This window comes from Cervus canadensis, chromosome 16, assembly GCF_019320065.1.
Source record: "Cervus canadensis isolate Bull #8, Minnesota chromosome 16, ASM1932006v1, whole genome shotgun sequence".
Taxonomy (NCBI): domain Eukaryota; kingdom Metazoa; phylum Chordata; class Mammalia; order Artiodactyla; family Cervidae; genus Cervus; species Cervus canadensis.
This window is the reverse complement of record NC_057401.1, coordinates 65622222-65646770: the sequence shown is the minus strand read 5'-3', so window position 1 is coordinate 65646770 and position 24549 is coordinate 65622222. Positions and strand designations below refer to the sequence as shown.

General features: G+C 41.7%; 1 protein-coding gene across 2 annotated transcripts in view; it reads left to right on the top strand.

Annotated features, from left to right (window-relative positions):
• Positions 1-24549, top strand: part of CTNND2 (catenin delta 2) — a 1083336-nt gene that overhangs the window by 823227 nt on the left and 235560 nt on the right. For both annotated transcript variants that reach the window (XM_043488912.1, XM_043488911.1), the window contains exon 11: positions 17562-17775. In XM_043488912.1, the coding sequence (XP_043344847.1) occupies positions 17562-17775 (214 nt within the window). The remainder of the gene's footprint in view (positions 1-17561; positions 17776-24549) is intronic.

The window sequence follows — 24549 nt, the reverse complement described above, 5'->3', positions numbered from 1 at the left end:
AGATACAATTTTATAGTGGGTCATTCATTTCTCGTATAGATGGGGTCGACCATCTGGTGTGCAACCTGCTGCATTAGGAAGACTCTCTCTGTCCTTCCTCATTGAAGTTATCTGAAGAGAGGATCACGTAACACAGTGGAAAGCAGCCAGTGGGTTAGCCATTGAGTCACGAAATTGGGCAGAGTGAAGAAGCCCTATTCTTGATACTTCTTTATACAGAGAGATACGAGATTGCCTTGGTCCTTCCAGACTTAAATTTGTCCACGTGATCGAGATACACCTTAGCCAAAGAATAAGCCCCAGTGATTGGTCAGCAGATTATATGTTGGTCCTCACTGTACAGACAGTAACTTGGGCATTGGAAACAGATGGACAGAGCAGCTCTGTGCTACCCACAAGTGGTCTGATAGAAGCAGTGAAGCCTGAAGGGCTGCTCATGAACACGTGATAGATCGACAATCTATTGACAGTAGATGGACTGAGTCCACCTATGTATAGGCTTCCTGTTGCTGCTGTAACAAATTGTTAATACCTCTGAGTTAGTGCTCTGTGTCAGCTGCTCGGTCGTGTCTGACTCTTTGCAACCCCATGGGCTGTAGCCACCAGACTCCTCTGTCCGTGGGATTTCCCAGGCAAGAATACTGGAGTGGGTTGCCATTCCCTTCTCCAGGGGATCTTCCCGACCCAGGGATGGAACCTGGGTCTCCTGCATTGCAGGCATTAAAACTTAGTGCTTTAAATACTTCTTAGTGCATTAAAACTTGGTGCTTTAGTAGAACATAACTTCATTACCTAATAGCTCCAGAGTTCAGAAGGACAAACTTGGTCTCACTGGGCTTAAATCCAGGCATGCATCTCTTTCTGGAGGCTCTAGGGAAGAACCCCATTTTTTTACGTTCTCCAGTTTCTAGAGGCTTCTCACATTCCTTGGTTTATGGCTGCTTCAATCTTCAAGGACACTGGTAGCTCTGCGAGTCCTTATGCTGCCATCTTCCTGATTCTGACTCTTTTATCTCCCTCTTCCTCTATGTAAAAGAGCTTCATGAAGACACTGGGTCCACCCAGACAACCCGGTTAAATTCTTTCAGGTCAGCTGATCAGCAGCCTTAATTTAAGGTCAACTGATCGGCAGCCTTAATTCCGTCTGCAGCCTTCATTCTCCTTTGCCCTGGAGTGTACAATTCGTAGGCTTCAGGATTAGGACGCAGACATCTTTGGGGTGGGATAGTGGCGTTATTCTGCCTACATAACATATTAGAGCAAAGAAACCCTGGGAAGTCACACCTCTGACTGAAGGTGCCTGGTCACCTCCTGCTCTGAGGCACTCTCTGCCTACAGATAAGATTCTGGATTCCCACTAACATGGCTTTTCCCTGTGACTCGGTTGGCCTTATCACGTCATTTTCATCCTGATGGCCACAAGGTCTTAAAAGCAAGTGCATTATTAATATGATGTTGTTGTTCAGTCACGGAGTCGTGTCTGACTCTACAACCCTGTGGACTGCCGCACTCCTGGTTTCCTTGTCCTTTACTATCTCCTGGAGTTGGCTCAGATTCATGTCCATTGAGTTGTTGATGCTATCTAACCATCTCATCCTCTGCCCCCTTCTTCTGCTTTTGCTTTTGCTCTTTCCCAGCATCAGGGTCTTTTCCAATGAGTCAGCTCTTCACATCAGGTGGCCAAAATGTTAGAGATTTAGCTTCAGCATCAGTCCTTCTGGTGAATATTCAGGGTTGATTTCCTGAATTAGGACTGACTGATTTGATCTTGCAGTCCAGGGGACTTTCAAGAGTCATATGTCAGGCAGGTGCCAGATCTTGTTGTGAAAATTCCCTTTGAAATATTTTAATATTTCTTAATTTTGTCTTTCAAACTTGCTAGATCCCCACCCCTGTAAGTGTGAATATCTATATTAATACATATTTCACAGTTTTTCATATTATCTCAGAATTTCCAAAGCTAACATTTTCCCCATTTTTGCTAGTCTTCCAGGCACTGGATTTAATTTTTCTGCAATAAGTACCCTGAGAAATGAATCAATAGATGATAATTTGTTTTGCAATTTAGATTTTTCCATTTTAGTGTCTTAAGCCCTGAAGAGTGACAGCAGAATGTGAAGATTTTGAATTATGAATAATCTTCCTTATTGTTCTGACTTTTATCTGTCTCTTTACCATTTAGCCCAAGTTCATCTAATGGAAATTGGATATTCAATCATGGGCTTGAGTTGTACACTATTTCACATGCTTTTATGTATTTTTTTTGCATTAAAGGAAACAAGAAATCTGCATATCTATAATTAGCTAATATATTCAGCATTGGCGCCTATAAACAAGACACAGGTGTATGTAGCACAGAAGCATTTTATACATAGTGTTGGCTTTTACTTGTAGGGAAAAGTACTCTCAGTGAAGTGAAAAGATAAGGTTATAAGAAAAATATTTTTAAAATGTGCATAACATATGCTAGACCAATGTCATTATATTCACAGTCAGATCATATTCTAAGGTACTAAGATCTCTTCTTAGGCACTGGAAGTCTTTGTTCCTGAGTAATAACTAGTTTGCTTGGCACATGATATTTCTCCTGAAGGATGGACTGTGAAAATTGGGCTTTCTTTCAAAATTTGAAAGTTCATGGCTGAAACTGCATTCTGTCAAAATGATATGGATCACCTGTGTGCCAAGTACCTCTCTCAGCCCTGGGGATTCGGTATTGAACACATCGGTGAGATCTCTGCTCTCACCGACTCATATCTTTGTGGGTGGGAGTGGGGCAGAAAATCAGCCTACAAGAATATGAAATGTACTGGGTGATGAATGAGAGCAAAGGAGGACTCTAGAGAAGGGAAGGTGGGCCAAGAGAGGAGGGATGGGGAAGGGCGGGATGTGCTGTTTTTGATGGCTTAGCAGGTTGAGTGGATTCTGACTACTGTGTGTGCAAAATTTTAAAGCAAAGCGGAATTCTCCCTAAAGTCCCTGCTTCATTATTAGTGCTCCAAATCCACCAGCCCCTTAAAAACTGAGAGAGTATATAGCCATCACTTTCCTCCTGGTCTGGAAAAAAAAAAAAAAATGTATGCAATAGCACACATAATTCACTTGAAAATTCTTAAAGAATTAAAATTGCAAACCAAGATATTTATACATCTAGCATGTTTTAAATGCATAATTAGAAAGTCAATGAATAAGACATAAATTTTTTTTTAACCTGGTATTTTATATGTTCAAGATTTTTTAAAAAGAGTATTGATAAACTATGCAGTGAGCTAAAAGCTGAAAATAGAGTAAAATCAGAACACTGCATTATTTCAAATTGGTATTCTAGTCATTTCAGTTCAGTTCAGTTCAGTCACTCCATTTTGTCTGACTCTTTGCAATCCCATGGACTGCAGCACACCAGGCTTCCCTGACCCATCACCAAGTCCCAGAGCTTGCTCAGACTCACGTACGTTGAGTTGCCATCCAACCATCTCATCTTCTGTCATCCCCCTCTCCTCCTGCCTTCAGTCTTTCCCAGCATCAGAGTCTTTTCCAAGGAGTTAGTTCTTCACATCAATACTTTGGTGGCCAAAGTATTGGAGTTTCAGCTTCAGCATCAATCTTTCCAATGAATATTCAGGACTAATTTCCTTTACAATTGACTGGTTTGATCTTCTTGCAGTCCAAGGGACTCTCAAGAGTCTTCTTCATCACCACAGTTCAAAAGCATCATTTAATCTGGTATATTCCAGGAATGAAGATCTTTGGACTGAAATTATTAATTTAGAGAAATAATGTTCTCAATCTCTGTGGCTTTTATTTATTAAAAAGTAGAATGCCTACTGAGTAGGTCCTTTGAACTCACAATTGATAAGTTATAAAAACAAGAAAAATCAATGCTATGAAATGTAAATGGTACTAAAATAATTGAGAGAACTGAATTCATCCCATGTTGGTGGGAGAAATGAAAGGAGACATATCTGAATGGCTTTCCCTTATAAATATATACGTACAGATGTAGCTCAGAAATATTATGGATTCGATTCCAGACCCCCACAATAAATTGAGCATCAAAGTAAAGCAAGTCACACAAGTTTTTTTTTTTAAATTTTGTTTTATATATAAAAATTATAGTAAATGTGAAATAGCATTATACATAAAAAAGCAATGACCATACCTTAATTAAAAAATAACTTATTGCTAAAAAGTGCTAGCCAGTGTCTTCAGCAAGTCATAAGCTTTTTGCAATGTATCATTGATCAGACATCACCATAAAAAATATCATAATAAGGAAAAAGTTTGAGATTTTGCAAGAATTACCAAAATGTGGCATTAGAGACATGAAGTGAGCAAATGCTATTGGAAAAATAGTGCCTGTAGACTTGCTCAACACAGGGTTGCCACAAACTTTCAACTCATGAAAGACGGTATCTAAGAAGCACAGTAAACTGAAGTATTGACGCAATAAAATGAGGTTTGCTTGTAGGTATGCGTGTATATATAGGTGTGTACTTATTTGTTTATACATATGTATTTGTTGGTATCTGTATTTATTATGGGTCTTCCCTGGTGGCTCAGTGGTAGAGAGCCTACCTGCCAATACAGTAGACCCGGATGTGATCCCTGGGCAAGGAAGATCCCCTGGAAAAGGAAATGGCAACCCATTCCAGTATTCTTGCCTGGGAAATCACATGGACAGAGGAGCCTGGCGGGCTGCAGTCCATGGGGTTGCATGCAGAAGAGTCATAACTTAATGACTAAATGACAACAATATTTGTTGTATATTACTCTGTGTGTGCAGTATAACATATATGTATATAACATTATAGACATAGGTGTGATTTCATCCTACCACCTTACAAAAATTATTAGGACAGTTGTCATGCTGCCAGAATTTCTGAGATAGCCATTCAGGTGACGCCTAGGATAAAGTCTGTTTCTTCATGGAGGATGACACACGGGTTCAGGCTGCAGTACGTTGCACTTGATGGGATTTCTTAGTACATAATTTTTCAAATTTCAAAGGTCGCAGATGCTCCAAACAAGTCTGTTTTCTTACTACACCAAGATCCAAGTGTCATATAAATGTTCTGCTTGGGCTGATGAACAAAATGAAGGGTGAGGAACACTGAATCTATTGATCAGTATCATTGAATCACTCGTATTTCAACATGCCACGTTGCAGACGAATTTCCCTGGTAACAGCTTTCTTTGTGTTCAAGAGAAACATGAGAGGAAATGAGCTTGATGTGTTCCGGTTTGTGAATTCTCAAAAGAGCCGGTCACAGTGGTTGAACCTGAAGGATGGGGACCTCTGAGTGGTGGGACGTACAGTTCTGCCTTTTACTCGGCGTCGGGGAACCTGCACGTCCACTCTGACTCTGGGCGCAGAGCTAACTGGAGAATTAGGAGATGGGTTTCTCCGGTTACCTTGTTGGTGCACAGAGCACCAGGCTCGCAAAATAAGAAGATCACACTTAATTTAAACAAACGATGAGAGATGCAGGGAATCGAGCATGCCTGTTACATGCTATACATGTCCAGAAAAGGAGTCAGAAGGTGTTTGGTAACCAGGATATACCTCTGCATAATCCATAAGGCCTTTCTGATGCTATCACGTTAATTCTCTTGCCTCATCACCAAAACATCCTATGCACACTCTGCTCAAAAAGCATGAGCGGGTCTGCAGATCGTAGATCGTCAGCTTTTCCTTGTTCATGGGGTTTTTCTGTGCAACCCCCCTGCCTGGCCCTTCATCTGAATCCCAGCACTTCTGTGTTCCGCCTCTGGGAGGCGTTGTCTGCAGACACATGCTCCTCTCCTCGACTCCCATACACCTCACCTCCCACTGTTGAGCCCTCTTCATGGCCATGATCCATCCATGTAAGCTGCGGGAATTCTGGGCTGTTGGCTACAGAAACTTGTCACGAGTGTGTAGGTGTGCGTTAGTCACTCAGGTGTGTCTGACTCTGCAACCCCACAGACTGTAGCCCCCCTGGCTCCTCTGTCTATGGAATTCTCCAGGCCAGATTACAGGAGTGATTGCCACTTCCTTGTCCAGGGGATCTTCCTATTCCAGGGACTGAACTGTCTCCTGCATTGCAGGTGGATTCTTCACATCTGAGCCACCAGGGAAGCCCCCTGCAAGCATCCCATTCCCTTAAAGTCAGTGATTTAAAAATATTCTGACTTCATCAAGTGTCCAAGTCTGATCATAAAATAAAAGTTACAATAATAATAGGCACCCCCCCCCCATCTTCGGGTAAATTTAAGGGCCAAGAAGATGTACCACCATCTAACACAATGATGCCTGCTCTTCGCCTACAACCCTACCGTAGCTTGTCACCCACTTCATAAGCGTGGACTTCCCCAAGCATTTTAGAATTTAGCCATGCTTTGCACTGTATAGGACTCTCCAGGGAAGCTGGTTTCATGCCCTTCCCAATCTCCTTGGGAAGTGGAGTGGGGGGATTACTTCTGGAAGAAGTAACAGCTGCATTGATTTTCAGAAATTTAAAACTGGCAAACTATACAGTGTAACAGTCTTCAAATAAACTCATTAGGTCAACATCATTCCCATCTTCTTCAGTGTACATCCAATACCCTAACCAGAAGCCCCCAGACCCTGCCCTGGAGTGACACCACCCAGCTGCGCCCCCAGGCTCATCTCTCCTCCTCTCTACTCCAGCCACGCTGGCCTCCTTGCCCCTCCTTGGGGGTCCTCCGTCACTCCCTCACGTTTCTGGTCTCTGCCCAGATGTTTCCTGCTCATGGTACCCTGATCAGCCCTGTTCAATGCCTTCCTGCATGCTCTATCCTCTTTCTCTTTCTCTGTCTTCTAGATGATTCTTATCACCAGGAAAGACGTGGGTTTTGAGGGGCTTAAAGTTTCTGCAATTTGATGGATCTTCTTTAAGAATCAAGATCATAACTAGAAAATTGCTTGGTCCAACCCGAGGTAAAGCTGCCTCTGTATTTCACTACTGACATGATCCCATAGCTTCTTTGCTGGTTTCTTTAATTTCTGATTCCTCTGCAGACGTGTGGGCTACAGTAGGGTTGAAGGGAAAGAGTAGGCATCAGTGTGTTACATGGTGGTGCATCTTCTTGTACCCAAAATTTGGGGTTACAAATTTACCCAAATATTGGGGGGATTGTTACCTCCGAGTCCAGCACCTGAACACACTATGCATTCCATAACCATTAGTCAAAGGGGACTGTCCAGTCTCTACAACTGTTGAAACTTTGGGCACAATATTTGTGGGCTTCCTATTTTCACATTCTGAGATCTTTTGACAATCTTTAACTAGTTGTTATACATCTGCTTTACGCAGGTGTGTGTTTTCAACATTTATGTACATTCATCTAAAATTCTCTTTTGAGATGCTGAACAGTGTCTGAATTTAGCACTGTCACTCACAATATGTTGAATTCAGTTCAGTTTGGAACAGAACAAGGGAGACTTTTATTGGAGGCATTCTTTGTAATTGTCACTCCCTAGTGATTTTGTGATATTGTACCCTGTATCTGCAAGGACAGCTCAGAACTTATGTCAGGTAATGTAAACCCTTAGGCATATTTGGAACAAGTTGAATGTGTCCGAATGGTGTCTTTAGAAAAGAAATGGGTGGAATCACTTAAAACTCTCGCTTGTTAAAAAAAAAAAAAGAAAAGAGGGGGCCTTTCCTGAGTGCTTTTGCAGAATAATGTTGAAACTCGCAGCTATTCTGAGTGCCCAGGAGTGTTTGTGGAAGACGTCGGCTCCCAGCCTCCAGATGGACAGCTCTGAGACCCCTTTGACCTCCTACCCGCTTCACTGGTGGCTGCAAAGTTTTCAGTAGAGAACCCCACTGCCAGCTTTTCGTCCACTTAGGCTATTTCATTCTGCTATTGGGGAACGTCTAGGAAACTTCTCTGCTCATGATCGCAGTTAACAAGAGGGGAATTCTAAGGGCCAAGGACCCTGGTATATGTAATTTATTTGCAATGATTCAGGTGTTCTTTTTTTCCTCTTAAAGTGTCCTGTAAAATATATTGCTGAGTATAGTAATGATTCACATTCAAACCAAAAGAAAGGGGTTTACCCTCTTGCCTTTATCTCTTTAAATGATAGGATCGTGATGGTGATGAGAATGTGAAAGTTCAAAATGCTCTAAAATAGATCTTCTCAGAGATTTTGATGCAAAATAGTGTTCTTTAACCAGAGATATGAACCTTTGACTAATATGTAACTAGTACAATATCGGCTACTTCTCTTAAAATTGAAGGTAGTAGAAAAGGAAAAAACTGTTCAGATTCCCCCCTTCCAGATGTTCCTTTTGTTATCTTCTCATGAGGTTCCTCTTAGATGGTCTTTAGGTAAAGTTCAGTGGGGTGGGAGCTGGACTTGGAAATATGCCCAGAGTGACAAAAAGAGTAGGGATATGGGGGCCTTTTGGATTAGAAAAATAAGGTAATTAAATAACAGTGATAATGTATTTATAGATTTCTTTATCCATTCCATGTCAGTTTAAAAAACCAAAGAGCTTTGTGCTAGACCCAGAGATAAAACCAAAACGCCTGCATGTCCCTCACTGTGGCATGAGTAGCGTCTGGGAAAATCTACATGAAGCTGGAACCTTCTGGTTGTAGGTTTTGACACTGGTCACGTTTTTAATGTTTATGAGAGCTAATTTGTTAATAAAACCAAGACATAGGCCTTCTCTCTTTTTGCCTAATAATTCTGTTTTAGAAAAAAAATAAATTCTCTTTTTCCAAGAACTGGTATCACCTCAAAATTGTTTGAATGCCTTTTTTTCCTGGTCCATTAAGTTACTATAACAGGAAAAACTATTGCATTTCTGTTCTTTTTCAAATATAGGCTAATTAATTCATTGTACTTGCCCTGGAAATACATCTAGCAAAATATCACACTTTGATATTACTTTTGATGCAACAATAATGATGCAACACACTTGGATACAACTTTTCACATGACCAGTGTAATTCACACAGTTCCCTTTAGAACAAGCATATCCCGTATAGTCTTAGTAGTTGTATATTATATTGGGATGATGACATATTTGACAATATTGTTTATACACAATGAAATTGATGAAGTTATATCTCTGAATTGTATGCCTTTCACTGATTGTATCATATATGTTGTACGAGTGTATTATTAAGTCGTATATTGACCAGGCAATAAGTCAGTTAAGAAGATCCTTTAACAAGTTGATACAGTGGGTAGTTCCTTGGCAGATCATATTTATTGAGCTCACTGTTAAGCAATTCATATTTGAGATCTCATTTAATGCTGAAAACAACCCTATGAGGCCGGTTCACATTATGTTTGTTTTGAAGACATCTAAGAAACTTGACGCCAGGGACATAGGTTTTATGAGAAGGAGGATTGATTTGAACCCACTTGCTCCAGCTTCAAAGTCAGCACCACCAAACACTGACATAGACCCTCTTTCTTAAAACATATAAAGAAACACAATCCATCTTGGTTTACCTCTTGAATGGAGAAAGTAGATCATTTCCTACAACTGTAGAGAGAGAGGTATTTTCTCTCAAAATTCTCAAAAATAGTTTCTACCATAAGACTAAGCAAGATATTAGCCTTGAAGAACTGTGTTTCTGTTTTACTCAAAGGCAAGTACATGTCCATGCATCAACTCAAATTATACACAAACCCTGCTTGTTTAGCTGACTGTAATATAAAGACCGGGGGTGGAGCTCATTGAGGTAAAATATGTATTTGTATTTTACAAACTGACAACCTTGTCATTTCTGGTGAGGTTCAGTTACATCTGGTTAAGCCTCTGGTTTCAGGTCCACAAACTTTGCATCTTCCAGTAGCTTTTTAAGTAGAGAAAGTTAATTTTTCTATGTTCATAAGGAATATTAAACAACTGTACCTATTAATTTTTTTTTCTAGCCAACACCATTGAAAATAATAGTTAATCGGAATTTTACCAAAGTCACGAAGTCCACAGGACTTGTTTTTAGTCAGCTTTCTATAAACCTGTTCTTAGACATGCCAGAGGAATTACTGTGTTGGTTGTCCTGCAGACTAGTATTTAAATTTACTTTGCATCTCAGATTCAGCTGAGTTTCTCTTAGCACTAAACCAGAAGCACAAGTGGTGCTAGTGGGTAAAGAACCCGCCAGCCAATACAGGAGACATCAGAGACTTGGTTTCCATCCCTGGGTCCGGAAGATCCCCTGGAGAAGAACATGGCAACCCACTCTAGAATTCTTGCCTGGAGAATCCCATGGACAGAGGAGCCTGGCAGACTACAATCCATGGGGTCACAGAGAGTCAGACACAACTGAAGCGACTTAGCATTTACACAGAAGCCCAAAGATCCGTCCATTTTGCTTCCAATGGACTAGACTCCAGAGAGGCAGAGAGATGTATGCCCAGGTCCTGACCTGTTGCAGGTCCTTATCTCACCAGCTAGTAGGTTAACAAAAGGCTACTCCAGCCTCTTTTAATTCTAGCTCCAAATTCCTCTCCCTTTTAAATGCAGAGTAGGTGGGCAATTTCTTTTGTTGCCATGAACACTTAGAGCTTATGCTCTCAGGGTCTTGGAATCCTCAAAGCAATTTTTTCTTTTTAAATTTATTTAATTTTAATTGGAGGATAATTGCTCTACCTTGTTATGTTGGTTTCTGGCATACATCCACATGAATCAACCATAGGTATGTTGACTAAAAAAGATGCCCAACTTGAGAGTTGTGTAGTAAGTTTGATTTGGGGCAAAATGAGGACTCTAGCCCTGGAGACAGCACTTGAAGTAGCTGAGAGAGACTGCTCCAAAGAGGCAGTGGGGGAAGGCCAATCTCTGAGTGACCTTAGATATTTTGGTGATTTTGGTGAAGGGGAAGTTCAATGCCATCACATGTTTACTTTACAAAAGGTTTTCTGCTAGTCATAAGGAGCTGATGTCACCATGAAGGGATTTCGTGCTTTTCTGGATAGGAAGAGATGCAGGGATGGGGATCCTGAAATCAGTTCCCGAAAATATCCAACTATCTAAAGACCTGTTCCATCAGATGCCCTGGAGCACGGAGGGCCTCACTCCACCCTGAAGTCCCTCGGCGGGTGGTGAAGGTGGCAGCTGCAGCAGCACGGGTGCGGTTCAGTCTGCACGGAGGCGCTTGTCGTTGTTGGGTCGCCGGCAATGCTCTTGGCAAGTGCCATTTGTGGTGGCCAGGTATACACATGTCCTCTCCTCCTGACCCTCCCTCCCCGCCCACCCCACCCCACCTCTCTAGGTTGTCGCGGGCACCAAGGCTCACCAGGCTGAGCTCCTTGCATCACACAGGAAATTCCCATTAACTGTCCTGTTTACACGCGGTAACGTGTATATTTCAGTACCATGCTCTCATCTCGCCCCTCCCTCTGCTTCCCTCGCTGTGCCCAGAAGTCTGTTCTCTTTGTCTATGGCTCCTTCCTTGCCCATTTTTCTATATCCCATATATATGTAATATATATGAAATATATGTATATATATAAAACAAATATGGTAACTTTTTTTTTTTCTTTCTGAATCACTTCACTTTGTGTAAGAGGCTCTAGATTCATCCCGTTCTAGTGAGTTGAATGAACCTACAGCCTGTTACACAGAGGGAAGTAATTCAGAAAGCAACTTTTAAAAGTCTTTTTCTCCGTGAAGACAGGTACCTCCTATGAGGAATTTCTGTCCCCTGTTAACTTTTCAACCCCCTATACATCATCATCATGATTAAAGTTTTATGAAGCCTGTCATGAATGTACAACTGCTGCTTCACTTGGATGTTTTCTAAGTCATTCATTGATGATGATACCAGTGTAATGATAATAGCTAATTCATTTGGTAAATATAGTTTATTCTCAATAAATGCAGATAATGCTCAGAGTTCTAGATCCATTAAACAGTGAGGCCTCGTTTTTCTTGCAACGAGTGGTGATGTGTTACTTGTATTTTCCTTGTATTTAATTTAATTGTCCAGCCATTTGTTACCTGAATTAAAAGGGTTGTATATATTCTGCCTCGTCTTGGAAGGGCAAGGAAGAAAACCACATCTGACTCCTGGATGATGTTTAGATAATTGTAGGCCCCGAGTTAAGTTCAAAAACTTTTTAAAACAGTGGATTGTATGGCAAAAGTGTATAAGCTCTTTTCATTCTTCCCTGGTGCAAACTGAGTGAACTTTTACTGATTCTTTGCACATGCATCCCAGTTTTCATCCCCAAGAGACTATCTACATGAGGCTTAAGAAGGTTCTCTTTGTAAACAACCTAAAATGACAGACAGCAGGGTATAGTTTTGCTTCGTTTGATTGGTTAATTCATTTTTATTTCCTTTGTGTATAGGGTTCATCAGCTTCCATCTTCCTTACTTCTTATACACTGGTCTCCCCATCTAAATTCCTGAAGTCACAGCTAAGCAGAAAAATAAATGTGAGTGATTGACATAGGAACTAAAGTGGACTGTGTATCAAAGAATTGTTTACTAAAACAAATTTAACATTGTCTAATTAGGTTGTATATGAAAAGCACTTCCCAGTCATTTCCTGTCAAGTTCAGGAAAAGTGGGAAATGAGATCTGTTCAGTCCAGATCCAGTTCAAGCTATTGTTGACCTATATGTATTTCATTATTGATAGTTTTTTTTGTTTGTTTTAATAGTTTGTATTAATGTAAGTAAATTGGAATCACATAGTCAGAATGAAAAGAGAAAGAAGCCCAACATTAAGATACAACTGCGGTCTCGCAGGGGCTTCCCTGGGGGCTCAGCAGTAACAAACCTGCCTGCCAATGCAGGAGAGGCGCAGGGGATGTGGGTTGGATCCCTGGGTCAGGAAGACCCCCTGGAGGAGGGCGTGGCAACCCACTCTAGTATTCTTGCCTGGAGAATCCCTTGGAGAGAGGAGCCTGGCTGGCTACAGTCCATGGGTTGCAAAGAATCGGGATACGACCGAGCAACTAAACATGCATGCGCAGTCTAGTATTGACAGAATGGCCAAGATGCAGATCACTGACAGCTCCAAGTGATGGTGAGTGTGTGGAGCGACAGAAACTCTCATTCAAATGCAGAATGATACAGACACTTTGGAAGACCATTCGGTGGTTTCTTCCAAAACTAAACATCTTCTCACTGTACAACCTAGCAACAGCTCTCCTTGGTATTTACCCAGAGAAGTTGAAAATTTATGTCCACACAGAAATTCACACACAGATAGCAGCTTTTACAGCAACTTTCTTCCTAATTGCCAAAACTCAGAAGCAACCAACGTGTCTTTTAGTAGGTGAATAGATCAATACGTTACATCTAGACGGTAAAATACTGTTCATTACTAAAAAGAAATGAGCTGTCAAGCTATGAAAAGACATGGAGGAATCTTAAATGCGTGGACTGCGTGAAAGAAGCCAGTCTGAAAAAAGGCTACTTACTGGATGATCCCAACTCTGTGACATTCTGGAAAAGGCAAAACCATGGACACCATAAAAAGGTCAGCGATTTCTCCAGAGGTTAGGGAGGAGGGGTGATGGGGGTAGGGATGAGCAGGCAGAGCAAAGAGGACTTTTAGGGCAGTGAAATTATTCTATGTGATACTGTAATGGTAGACACATGTTATACTTTTGTCAAGACCTATACAACACCCAAGAGTGAACCCTAATGTAAACTGCGTACTTCGGGTGATAATGGTGTGTCGGTGTAGGTTCACAGGTTTTAACAGATGTGTGTCTCTTGTGGGGACGGTGATAATGGAGGAGGCTGTACCTGTGTAAGGACAGTGGTATATGGGAAACCTCTGTTCTTTCTGCCAGATTTTGTTGTGAACATAAAACTGCTTTAAAGGTATACCATCTTTCTAAAAATATTTTTTAAAAAGAGAAGGAAACCAATAAATGATAAGCACTGTAGCGTTCTTTCATTCATCTGATAAATATTTTTTGGCTCACTACCATATGACTGGCATCCTTCTAGTGGATTTTATATTCTTATATCTCATGCATATTGGATATAATATTATATAGTATTTTGTTAACTTTGTTTCAGTCATATTAAACCTGGATTCCCTTTAAGATTTGACTTGTGAGAAATTCTGCATAATGATGAAGGGAGGAAAAAGAAAGGGTACATTGGTCTCAAATGATACTGTGTGGACCCAAACCAGGGCCTCACCTGGTTGGATGTGAAGTGACTGATGGGGAGAATTAAAGAAAAATAGATCGCTGGCCATTTAGTGAGAGAGGAGATAAAGGTGCTTTTTCAAAGAAGAGACTTTCCCCTGATCAGCTTTTGAAAAGAGTTGTACTGTCTTAATGTTTGCAGTGGGTTTATTTGGAGCCTTATGAGAGTTTAAGGTTGGAAACAAGAAGAAACTAGAAAAACTGGATGCCAGGACAAGTGGAGGGGAGGGAGGACCCAGGAGAAAGGCAGAAGGGAAGTGAAGAAGGCGGCATGCAGACCTATCCACCCCACCCAGAGGTCCTGCAGGGAAGGAAGACCCTGCAAGAAAATTGAAAGTCTGCCCCGTGGCTCCTTTTCTGGTCCTGCTGGGAGTGGAATGCATGTACGGGGGAGGCAGAACCAAGTACCATCACATTTCACATGTGTGAACGTCAACTCTGACTGACGTTTGGCTTCAGAAAACTGAAGTAGGGCTCTCTCTTATTAGATAATATTCAACCCTGAGAAAAGATGGGTTTTGTTTTTTGTTTTTTTTAGTGTTGATGATACAGTGACCCTCAAAATAAGAGCAAATGAAAAAGTTTATCATCTCACTTGTGTTGCTCTAAATAGATTAAAATAAATTGAAGATATCGTTATACATTTGGATATATGGCATTAATTAGGGTCACACTGAAAACATCATTGTCTCATGATACCATTAAGAATTGCTATTGCCCTCACTTTGAATTCATTTTCCCTTTTAAATCTTTGGAATAATATTTTAATAGCTTAATTCATGAAGTTATATGAATGGGAAATAAGGAATCTTAACTATGACATACAGACTAGCTAAGGTAGAGAGAGAGATAGGTTTACTACTGTTTGCTTTATGCTTAAGCAATCAATGAATTGTATGAATGGCTCTATTACCTCTTTTACAATAGCTTCATCATTATTAAAAGAGTTAAACCTAGATAATTTGTAAAGTACACACATTCAAAGACACACATATCAATAAAATGACATTCGTAGTTTAACCTTTTCATGCAAATGTAAATAAATGGGTGTTTTAAAGCTCAGATGTATGTATGGGACATATGTATATAGTGATAGATTTCATCTCTCTTGAAATCTATAAATATTTATCAGATGAATGGAAAGCCAAGCAGGACCAGGGTAAAACTGTAAGTTGGGGAAAGTTGTTTTTTGAACCTTTCTTAGTTTTTTCTGTGAGAAATTCTGCATAATTTCTCAGTGATCCTTTTAGCCACTTCTCCCCATGCTGGCACCGCCGCAGACTGTAGGGCACCTCAGGGACATAAGTACCTGTCTCTGCAACCCTGACCCCTCTGCGGCAGAGGCAGGGGGGCGGGGGAGGGTGGCCGGTGTGTGGTCGTCTCCTCTGTCCTTGGTCCTGATCTCACTGGCGGTGTAATTCCCACACTTGTGTTTTCTAAATTAGGAACTTTGAGTCCATGGATTCTGGGAGGATTTCAGCTTTCTCTGTTTTCATTTGGATAAATGGATAAAAATAACTCCTCCAGGCATATTGTGAATCATGAGATGGTCCATCTTGTGTGTGAGATGCATGCCTTCATTTTTTGTAAACTGGTTTCAAAAGAGATGTGTTGGCCCCTTGGAGACATTCTGAGATGTTCACAAGTTTGTTTTGTTTTTTTTATTCCTTCAAGGAAGAATATTATTCCCTCTTTAAAAGCTGATATCAGCTCACCTGACAAAGAAATGCTGCTGTAACAAGTAATACATGCTCCCCCCGCCATTTATTCAGATACTTATCAAGCTTCTATTATGTGCCTGGCATTACACTTGGCCTAGGATGGGGATCTATCAATGAACAAAGCAAAGAGACTTGCCTTCCAAGAATGTACGTTCTAGCAGAAGGCAGACAATCACAAGAAACATAATAAAGAAGTTAGGGCCCAGCAGGACTATGAAAGATTCTGTAATAGATTAAGGTGAAAAAAGCCTGCTAGGTTAGGGACGTGGTGTGGTTCAGATGGCAATTTTAAATAGTGTGGTTGGAGTAGCCTTGTAGACAACATGGCATTTGAGAAGCTTTGAACGAGTCCCAGGGATCTAGCCCTGTGTCCCTGCTCATCTGTGGGATGAATGAGTTTTTTATAATCAGAAAACTAAGTAGGAGGACTTCCCTGCTGGTCCAGCGGCTAAGACTCCATGCTTCCACTGAAGGGGGCATGAGTTTGCTAGCTGGTCAGGAAACTAAGGCCCCCCCACATGCTGCTTGGTGCAGCCAAAAATTAAAAAAAGAAAGAAAGCCAAATAGGAAAGGTGCCAGATTATATTCATTCATGCCAAATTAGAGCTCTTCGACCCTTAAGGGATACTGAAGTTATAAAAGAAAAGAATTTAAGTGAGTTGTATATATTCTTTTTCCAAATGCAGCAATATTCATATACAGCTCTGCCAATGAAAACTCCATGAAATGGTCCATATGTTAACTAGACAGTTTGTTTGCAGTTCAGATTTTAAAACGGGTCTAGAAATTAGACAAGGGGCTTCCCAGGAAGCGATAGTGGTAAAGAACCCGCCTGACAATGCAGGAGATATAAAAGACGTAGGTTCAGGCCCTGGGTTGGGAAGATCCCCTGGAGGAGGGAATGGCAACCTGCTGCAGTATTCTTGCCTGGAGAATCCCATGGACAGAGGAGCCTGGCGGGCTGCAGTCTATGGGGTCGCAAAGAGTTGGACATGACTTAGCCACTTAGATGCTTAGCAGCAGCAGCCAAGAGAAAACCCATCTAGAAACATATTGCAAAGTTTTCTCTTCATTTACTCATTAAAACATTTTCTTTAATTAGAAAACCACCCAGATTAAATGTTATTTTTTTTGTTATTAGTCAAATGCCTAAGTTTAGCAGAACATACTTTGGTCCTAGTGTGTAGACCAAGTGTCATTGTGAGTGATGTCCTTATTTTCCAGGTCTTCTCAGATGAATAGCCTTGTATGACTTCTGCTTTCTCATTTGGCTTCTGGTTCCTTGGAAAGGTTGGGAGCATCTCCCTATTCCACATAATTTTCACATTGTGTACATCAGTCCTGCAGCCCTTTAAGACAGTGGTTACGTTTCATAAGTCTTAGGAGTGAGATCCTTTTGCCCGTCTGACTGCTTCACACCCTGAGTATGTAGCATATTTTTATAGAGAGAACACCCATTAGGAGGTTAAAATCATCATTTCAAAATTCTACGACTTGAAATGCATTTGAATTTTTATCAGGAGGGTATGAAAATAAGTAAAAGCAATAGAATCTAAAGAGAAGAATAATTTGTTTTCTTTTCACTTTGCAAAAGGCCTTCTGTTCAGTGCAGTGAATTGTAGCAATGACCTCATATGAAAAACCCACTGGGATTTAAGTAGTAAAACCCTCTCTCCTTCACTTCTCCAGATAAGGAGACAAGGGGGCATCCAGCTCCTGGTGGACTTGCTGGACCATCGGATGACTGAAGTCCACCGTAGTGCCTGTGGCGCCTTGAGAAACCTGGTGTACGGGAAGGCCAATGATGACAACAAAATCGCCCTGAAGAACTGCGGTGGGATCCCAGCCCTGGTGAGGCTGCTCCGCAAGACCACCGACTTGGAGATCCGGGAGTTGGTCACAGGTCAGAATTCTTAGTAACAGCATGGCTGACGCTCTCGATGAATTTCCCATCATCCTGCACGGTAGCCAAGTGTAATGGTCCCAGCCTGTCCAAGGGCTAATCACACCAGCCATCCTGGGAATAAATATTTGCATGTTTGCAAATGACAGACTTAAGTAAAAGGGTATCAGATGTCATGCTGGTAGATGCGTCATGTTAAATAATTAGCACCCAATAAACATGACCCTCCTAAGATTTTTTAACTGCCTTTCAGTCTTTGTCACTTGGTTAAGTACTGACATCTTAACATACCCCTGAATCATCATTAGAATGACATTAATCATAAGTGGTGAAAGGCCAAGGCATTGAGTTATTGGTAATAAGGTAGATAATACTGTGCTTAGCAGCAGAAAGCTTATTGTCCTTAGAAGTTAATTTCTTGAGTAAAATATTGATGCTTAGTGAAAGCCCCAATTTATATAATATTACAGGTTGGTTAAGCAGTTTTCTTTCTAAAGTGATCATGAGAAAAAGCCTTATCCATGAGCATAGGACTTTTGAGTTTCAAGAAATGAACACAGTTATGACAACTATACTACCTCATAAAGCCATGGGATTAATCCATGAGATTATGTAAAGCCTTTAACACATACCTTCATGGAATACATATGGACATAGGAAACATTAGTCGTTTACTATTGCCTCTCACTTTTAAATGTGAAGTTTTACTTGTTGAGGGGACTAAGGATATTGGCGACCTCAGTATGGAATTTCACATCATTCTTCTCATTATACTGGGTTGGCCAAAAAGTTCTTCCAGGTTTTTATATATTGAGTTTTATGTATATTCTGTAAGATGTTACAGAAAAACTTGAACAAACATTTTGGCCTACCTGGTATGTAGTATATATATGTTATGTATGCAGTATGCATACTGCTGTTGCTCTTCTTTGGGATATTTCACTTTTGGTTCATGTTTCGTTTCCTTTTCTTTGGATTGTTCTTTATCTAAGTGGTAGATTGTCTTTGTGGGGGGAAAAAGTGTTGTGAAGGGTTGTCATGTTATAATAGTGGTGTTTCACACTGAGCTAACATGGGGTGACATGGTTGGGGAAGGACAAACTCCTGTTGCACATATTATGCACACATTTTTACTCCTTCAAGCAGGTATTTGTCAGGTGGATTGCAAGATTGATTCTCAAAAAAGGATCTTTTACGTACCCACAATTCCACTGACCTTCTGTCTTGACGCTAAAATTTTCCTGAAACTATGCTCATAAGCATATGTGCACTTGTTCATTTAAGAAAATACATTACCGAAGCTAGAGTCATAAATATTTGTTCATTCTTGGGTCAAGACTCCCAGCTTCAGCATATTGTCTTTAACTTAGCATCCTTTAACATCATGGGCACATCTACTTTATGTTCTTAGTTAAATTAGAACTAGACGGTCATATTTTTTTCCTTCTGTTTTTTCTTTTCCTTTTCTTTTGTTTTGTCTTTCTCTAAGTGGAAGATTGTCTTTGTGGGGGAAAAAAGTGTTGTGAAGGGTTGTTGTGTTATGATAGTACTCTTTCACACTGAACTAACATGGGCTCACGTGATCAGAGAAGGACAAACTCCTTTTGCACATATTATGATGTGTAGGATAGTTCGGAGTGGGTTAAAAAATAAAAATACAACCTGCTGTTATAGTTATTAACACTTGGCTCTGTTTTCTTTAAAAAAGAAATTTACTTATTTGGCTGTCAAGTCTTTGCCGTGGGTATCTTTAGTTGCAGCATGTGGGATCCAGTTCTCTGACCACAGACTGAACTTGCATCCCCTGCATTGGGAGGGCAGAGTCTTAGACCCTGGAGCACCAGGGAAGTCCCACCTGCCTTTATTGTCATGAATTGTGTTTCAGCTGGAAGTGCCTGTAAGAGAAAGAACTCAATGTGGATGCCTCTGTGCCTTACGACCAAGCTAATGGATGTATGTTGCTGCTAAGCTGCTTCAGTCATGTCCGACTCTTTGTGACCCTATGGACTGTAGCCCGCCAGGCTCCTCTGTCCATGGGATTCTCCAGGCAAGAATACTGGAGTGGGTTGCCATGCTCTCCTCCAGGGGATCTTCCCGACCCAAGGATAGAACTTGTGTCTCTTACATCTCCTGGACTGGCAGGCAGGTTCTTTACCACTAGCACCACCTGGGAAGCACAGTGGGTGTATGAGGCCAACACAACCAAGGGAGCACCCTCCTGCATACCTGCGCTTTCAGTTCATGATTTGAAAAGAATTGGATTTAACTAAAATTTGAATTTGCTCCAACACAAATCCCTTACCTAGAAGCACTCTCTGTGGTGGCTTCGCTCATTGCCAAAGAAACGCAGCTCCATGGAGAAGGGTGAGTGACTGACGGCTTCAATCAGAAAGGATACGCAGCCGTGTGCTGTCCCACGAGACCGTCCACCGCAGCACGCCCTGTGCTCCTAGGGATGCTTGAAGCCACCATGCAGGACAGGACGGCTGGCTACTCCTGGGTCTTCAGCACTGCTTCTGAAGATGCTGGATGTCACCCATTGTGTGCCCCTGAGCAACATCCAGAATTGCTATGTGAGCTCCATTTGAAAACATCAAGGCAGAAAAATTCTTCAGAATGTCAGCACATTTCCCCTCCTGATGAAGTTTTGGCTGTAAGAAGGATGGTGCATGTGTTACACAGAGAGAACAGATGCCTTATTCTGCCCCTTTTTGAGAAGAACAGGAGTTTGCACCCACTATCATATCATAACCCACTGTTTCTTCAGCAGCATGAGCTGGTGGCCCAGACTGTCTCCTGGAAGAAGTGCTGTCTTCTGCCATGACACTGTCCAAGCATTAGAGCCAAATGGATTCAAGATGGCAATGGTTGCTTCTAGAATAGATGTTCTCTGTCTTCCCAGAGGTGAGCTTCCCAGGTGGTGCTAGTGTTAAAGAACCCGCCTGCCAGTGCAGGAGACATAAGAGACGCACGTTCGATCCGTGGGTTAGGAAGTTTGCTTGGAGAAGGGAAGGCAACCCACTCCAGTATTCTTGTCTGGAGAATCCCATGGACAGGGGAGCCTCACAGGCTGCATACAGTCCATGGGGTCACACAGAGTTGGACACAACTGAAGTGACTTAGCACGCACTCACATCTTTCCAGAGTCAGGGCCTTATTGTACCTGGCTGAACTTCAGGCTTGAGTTTCACTGTTTTCAAAGAAAAATGTGTTGTTGAAATATTTAGACTTGCGGAAGCTCCTGGTTTCTGGGGTTGCTATGGTGGATACTACTGAAAAACAAGAAGCACTTGGCCAAGTTACCACTTGAGAAAAACATCTAGGAGAGCACCCCACGTGGAAGGAATTGCTGCTGCACCCAGTCTGTGGTCACAAAGCCTTCTAAATGTCCACACTGGCTGACACCTGAGGGCGCCTGGAGGCCTGCAAGACTCCTTGAGCGCTATTTAGACAGAGCATCCAGATGCAGATCAGGCCAAAGCTAACTTCACTGCCTGAAGCAAAAGTCAAATAAGGCAAATAAAGTCCGCTCCAAGAGGCTTAGAGACTCATGTTCCTCTTCAGCACCAGCGGTGGTCAGTTGCCAAAGTGAGCTATGAAAGCTACGGTTCTATTGGCTCCTGCAGAGCTATGCAAATCCGGGATTTTAGTAGGCCTCATGCAGAGAGCTGACTCATTGGAAAAGACCCTGATGCTGGGAAAGATTGAGGGCAGGAGGAGAAGGGAGGGACAGAGGATGACATGGTTGAATGGCATCACTGACTCTATAGACATGTGTTTGAGCAAACCCTGGGAGATAGTGAAGGACAGGGAAGCCTGGCGTGCTATAGTCCGTGGGGTTGCAAAGAGTCGGACACGACTTAGTGACTGAACAACAACAACCCAGTTTAACTTCAGGGTCATCCAACCCTCTGTTTCTCTTACGTTATTCTCTGCCTTCTGAGAGTCCTGGACCCGGCCTCTGTGCACTGTTGTTGAACAGAACATCAGACACAGAGTCTTGGGTGAGATAGAAAAGAATACCACTATAGGTTTGCCAGGCAAAGGGGGACAAAGAGGGCTCCTACCCTCAAAAATTGTGTGGCCTAACCTGGGAGGATTCCATGAGGAGTCAAAGGCAAAGTCGCTGTTGAGATGTGGGTGTGTGCACTTCTTTAGAGACAGATATTCTCTTGATGAGCTTCTCTGATTCCTTCAGTTGGCTTCAGGTGGTCTTCTCTGAAATAAAGAATGCTGACATCTTTCATTTATTGGGGATTTAGTTCTTCATGGCAAATAGATGGGGAAATAGTGACAGACTTTTTTTGGGGCGGGCTCCAAAATCACTGCACATGGTGACAGCAGCCATGAAATTAAAAGACGCTTGCTCCTTGGAAGAAAAGCTATGACCCAGACAGCATATTAAAAAGCAGAGACATTACTTTGCCAACAAAGGTCCCTCTAGTCAAGGCTGTGGTTTTTCCAGCAGTCATGTATGGATGTGAGAATTGGACTATAAAAAAAGTTGAGCACAGAAGAATTGATGCTTTTGAACTGTGATGTTGAAGAAGACTCTTGAGAGTCCCTTGGACTGCAGGGAGATCCAACCAGTCCATCCTAAAGGAGATCAGTCCTGGGTGTTCATTGGAAGGACTGATGTTGAAGCTGAAACCCCAATACTTTGGCCACCTATCGCGAAGAACAGACTCATTTGAAAAGACCCTGATGCTGGGAAAGATTGAGGGCAGGAGGAGAAGGGGACAACAGAGGATGAGATGGTTGGATGGCATCACCGAATCAGTGGACATGAGTTTGAGTAAACTCGGGAGTTGGTGATGGATAGGGAAGCCTGGCGTGCTGTGGTTCATGGGGTCGCAGAGTCGGACAGGACTGAGCAACTGAATTGACTGACTAGTTCTCTAAAGAACTCAGAAGATACTGTTATGTGCATCCCTTGAGGTGGAAGGAGGACCCTGCCCCAAGGCTGCACTATTCTTTCTTGGTTTCCCCTCTCTTATCTCTTATCCCCTCCCTTCCCTAATTAGCAATTGTTTGAATCTGCCCTTGGAGACTCAGGAAGGTCATGGAGGCTGGAGTCTGTTCCCTACAAACAAGGAATGCGAGACACAGAAAGGCATCTGTGCCCGAAAACCCCACAGGGTCCTGTTCAGTGTCCATCTTTGTCCGAGTTTGATGAGCTTTTTACTCCAATCAGCTTTTCTGGGTGAGTCCAGGCCCTTCACTCACTCCTTAGTCACTCATTTCTAAAATGCATTTGGATTTCTGTGGGTGTTGGGTGTGTGCTAAGCCTTGGATATCTGCACACACAGGCTTGGCAGTCAGCGGACTCACCACGCACAGCTTCTGCTGGTGGCCTCTGTGATGGTTGGGGGCCCTGTTGTCAATTGTAACACTCTGGCATCGCTGGCTGCTGACTCTAAAAGAGATGTCCCTGGCAAATGTGTTAATGGTTTAGAAACTTAACTAGACAAGCAGAAAAAGAGATGATGGCTGGAAGAGTGGAGTAGAGAGTAATAAGTGAAAAGGATCATTTCATTTCCATTGTCACAAGGACCCTTCACAAAACCTTTTTGGAATGAGGTTAGGTACTTGTGTGTGTGTGTGTGTGTGTGTGTCCATGTGTCCTTAGTCATGCCCAACTCTTTGTGACCCCAACTGGACTGTAACCCTCCAGGTTCCTCAGTCCATGAAATTTTTTAGGCAAGAAGACTGGAGTGGATTGCCATTTCCTCCTCCAGGAGATCTTCCCGACCCAGGGATTAAACCCATGTCTCTTCTGCATTAGCTGGCAGATTCTTTACCACAGAGCTGCCTGGGAACCCCCTAGACACATGAATCAAAAAAAACTTGATTCAAATGTAACAACTGCCTCTTTACTTCTTTTGTAATCCTTCAGCCAACCTAATTGTTCAGCAAGAAGCAAGGACATTCCAGGCCCCTCTAGTACACAGAGTTTTTTCTGTTGTATTTTCCTTCCTGCCTGTTAGTGAATTGGTGAAAACAGATGTGTATTGAAAAAAAAGGGAAGCGAGGGTGACATACGCTTTGAATTCCTCGCTAGATATTTACAAACTAGGATGTTTTGTAAACAAATATTCGAAGGAACAATTTTAGTGATTAAAAAATAAATAAATAAAGCATGTTTGTAAACCAGAGTTAGGGTCTATATCCAGAAGGATTGAGAGCACCACATTATAAACAATGAAAGATAAAAGGAAAAAAATGATCTTGCAGAGCTTTAAATTATTTACTGAGTATTCCTTGGCAAACTGTTTGAACAATAATAAAATGTTAAAAATTGAGGTAGTTACATGCATTTATATTCAACCCATAACCTTGCATGCTTAAAAAAACAGCTGCCTGTTTGTACTACAGAATGTCTTCACAGCAGAATATATTTTGCCACTGCCTGTTAGACCTTGCAATAAATAATTTTCTTTCTGTGCAATAATTACTATGAGATGATGATCACAATTTTATTTAAAGCCAGTTGAAGCGGTTATATGCTAGCCATTACTTGAAATGTTCCAAAGCAAATAAACTTTATTAGAAGTGTTGCATGTCCTTTGGGCTTGACTAATACAATTTTTCTCTCTCTAAAGATGGAAATAATCAACCTAAATTTTGAAAGGCCCAACTAAAGATTTCAGAATGCTTTACAAATCATAATAAAGCAGTCTTTATTAAACCATAAAAATAAATAAGTTTTATTTCAGATGAAAGCCAATGTCCTTAAGAGTTCTACTTCTCCAAGAGCAGAGTGTATTTTTTCAT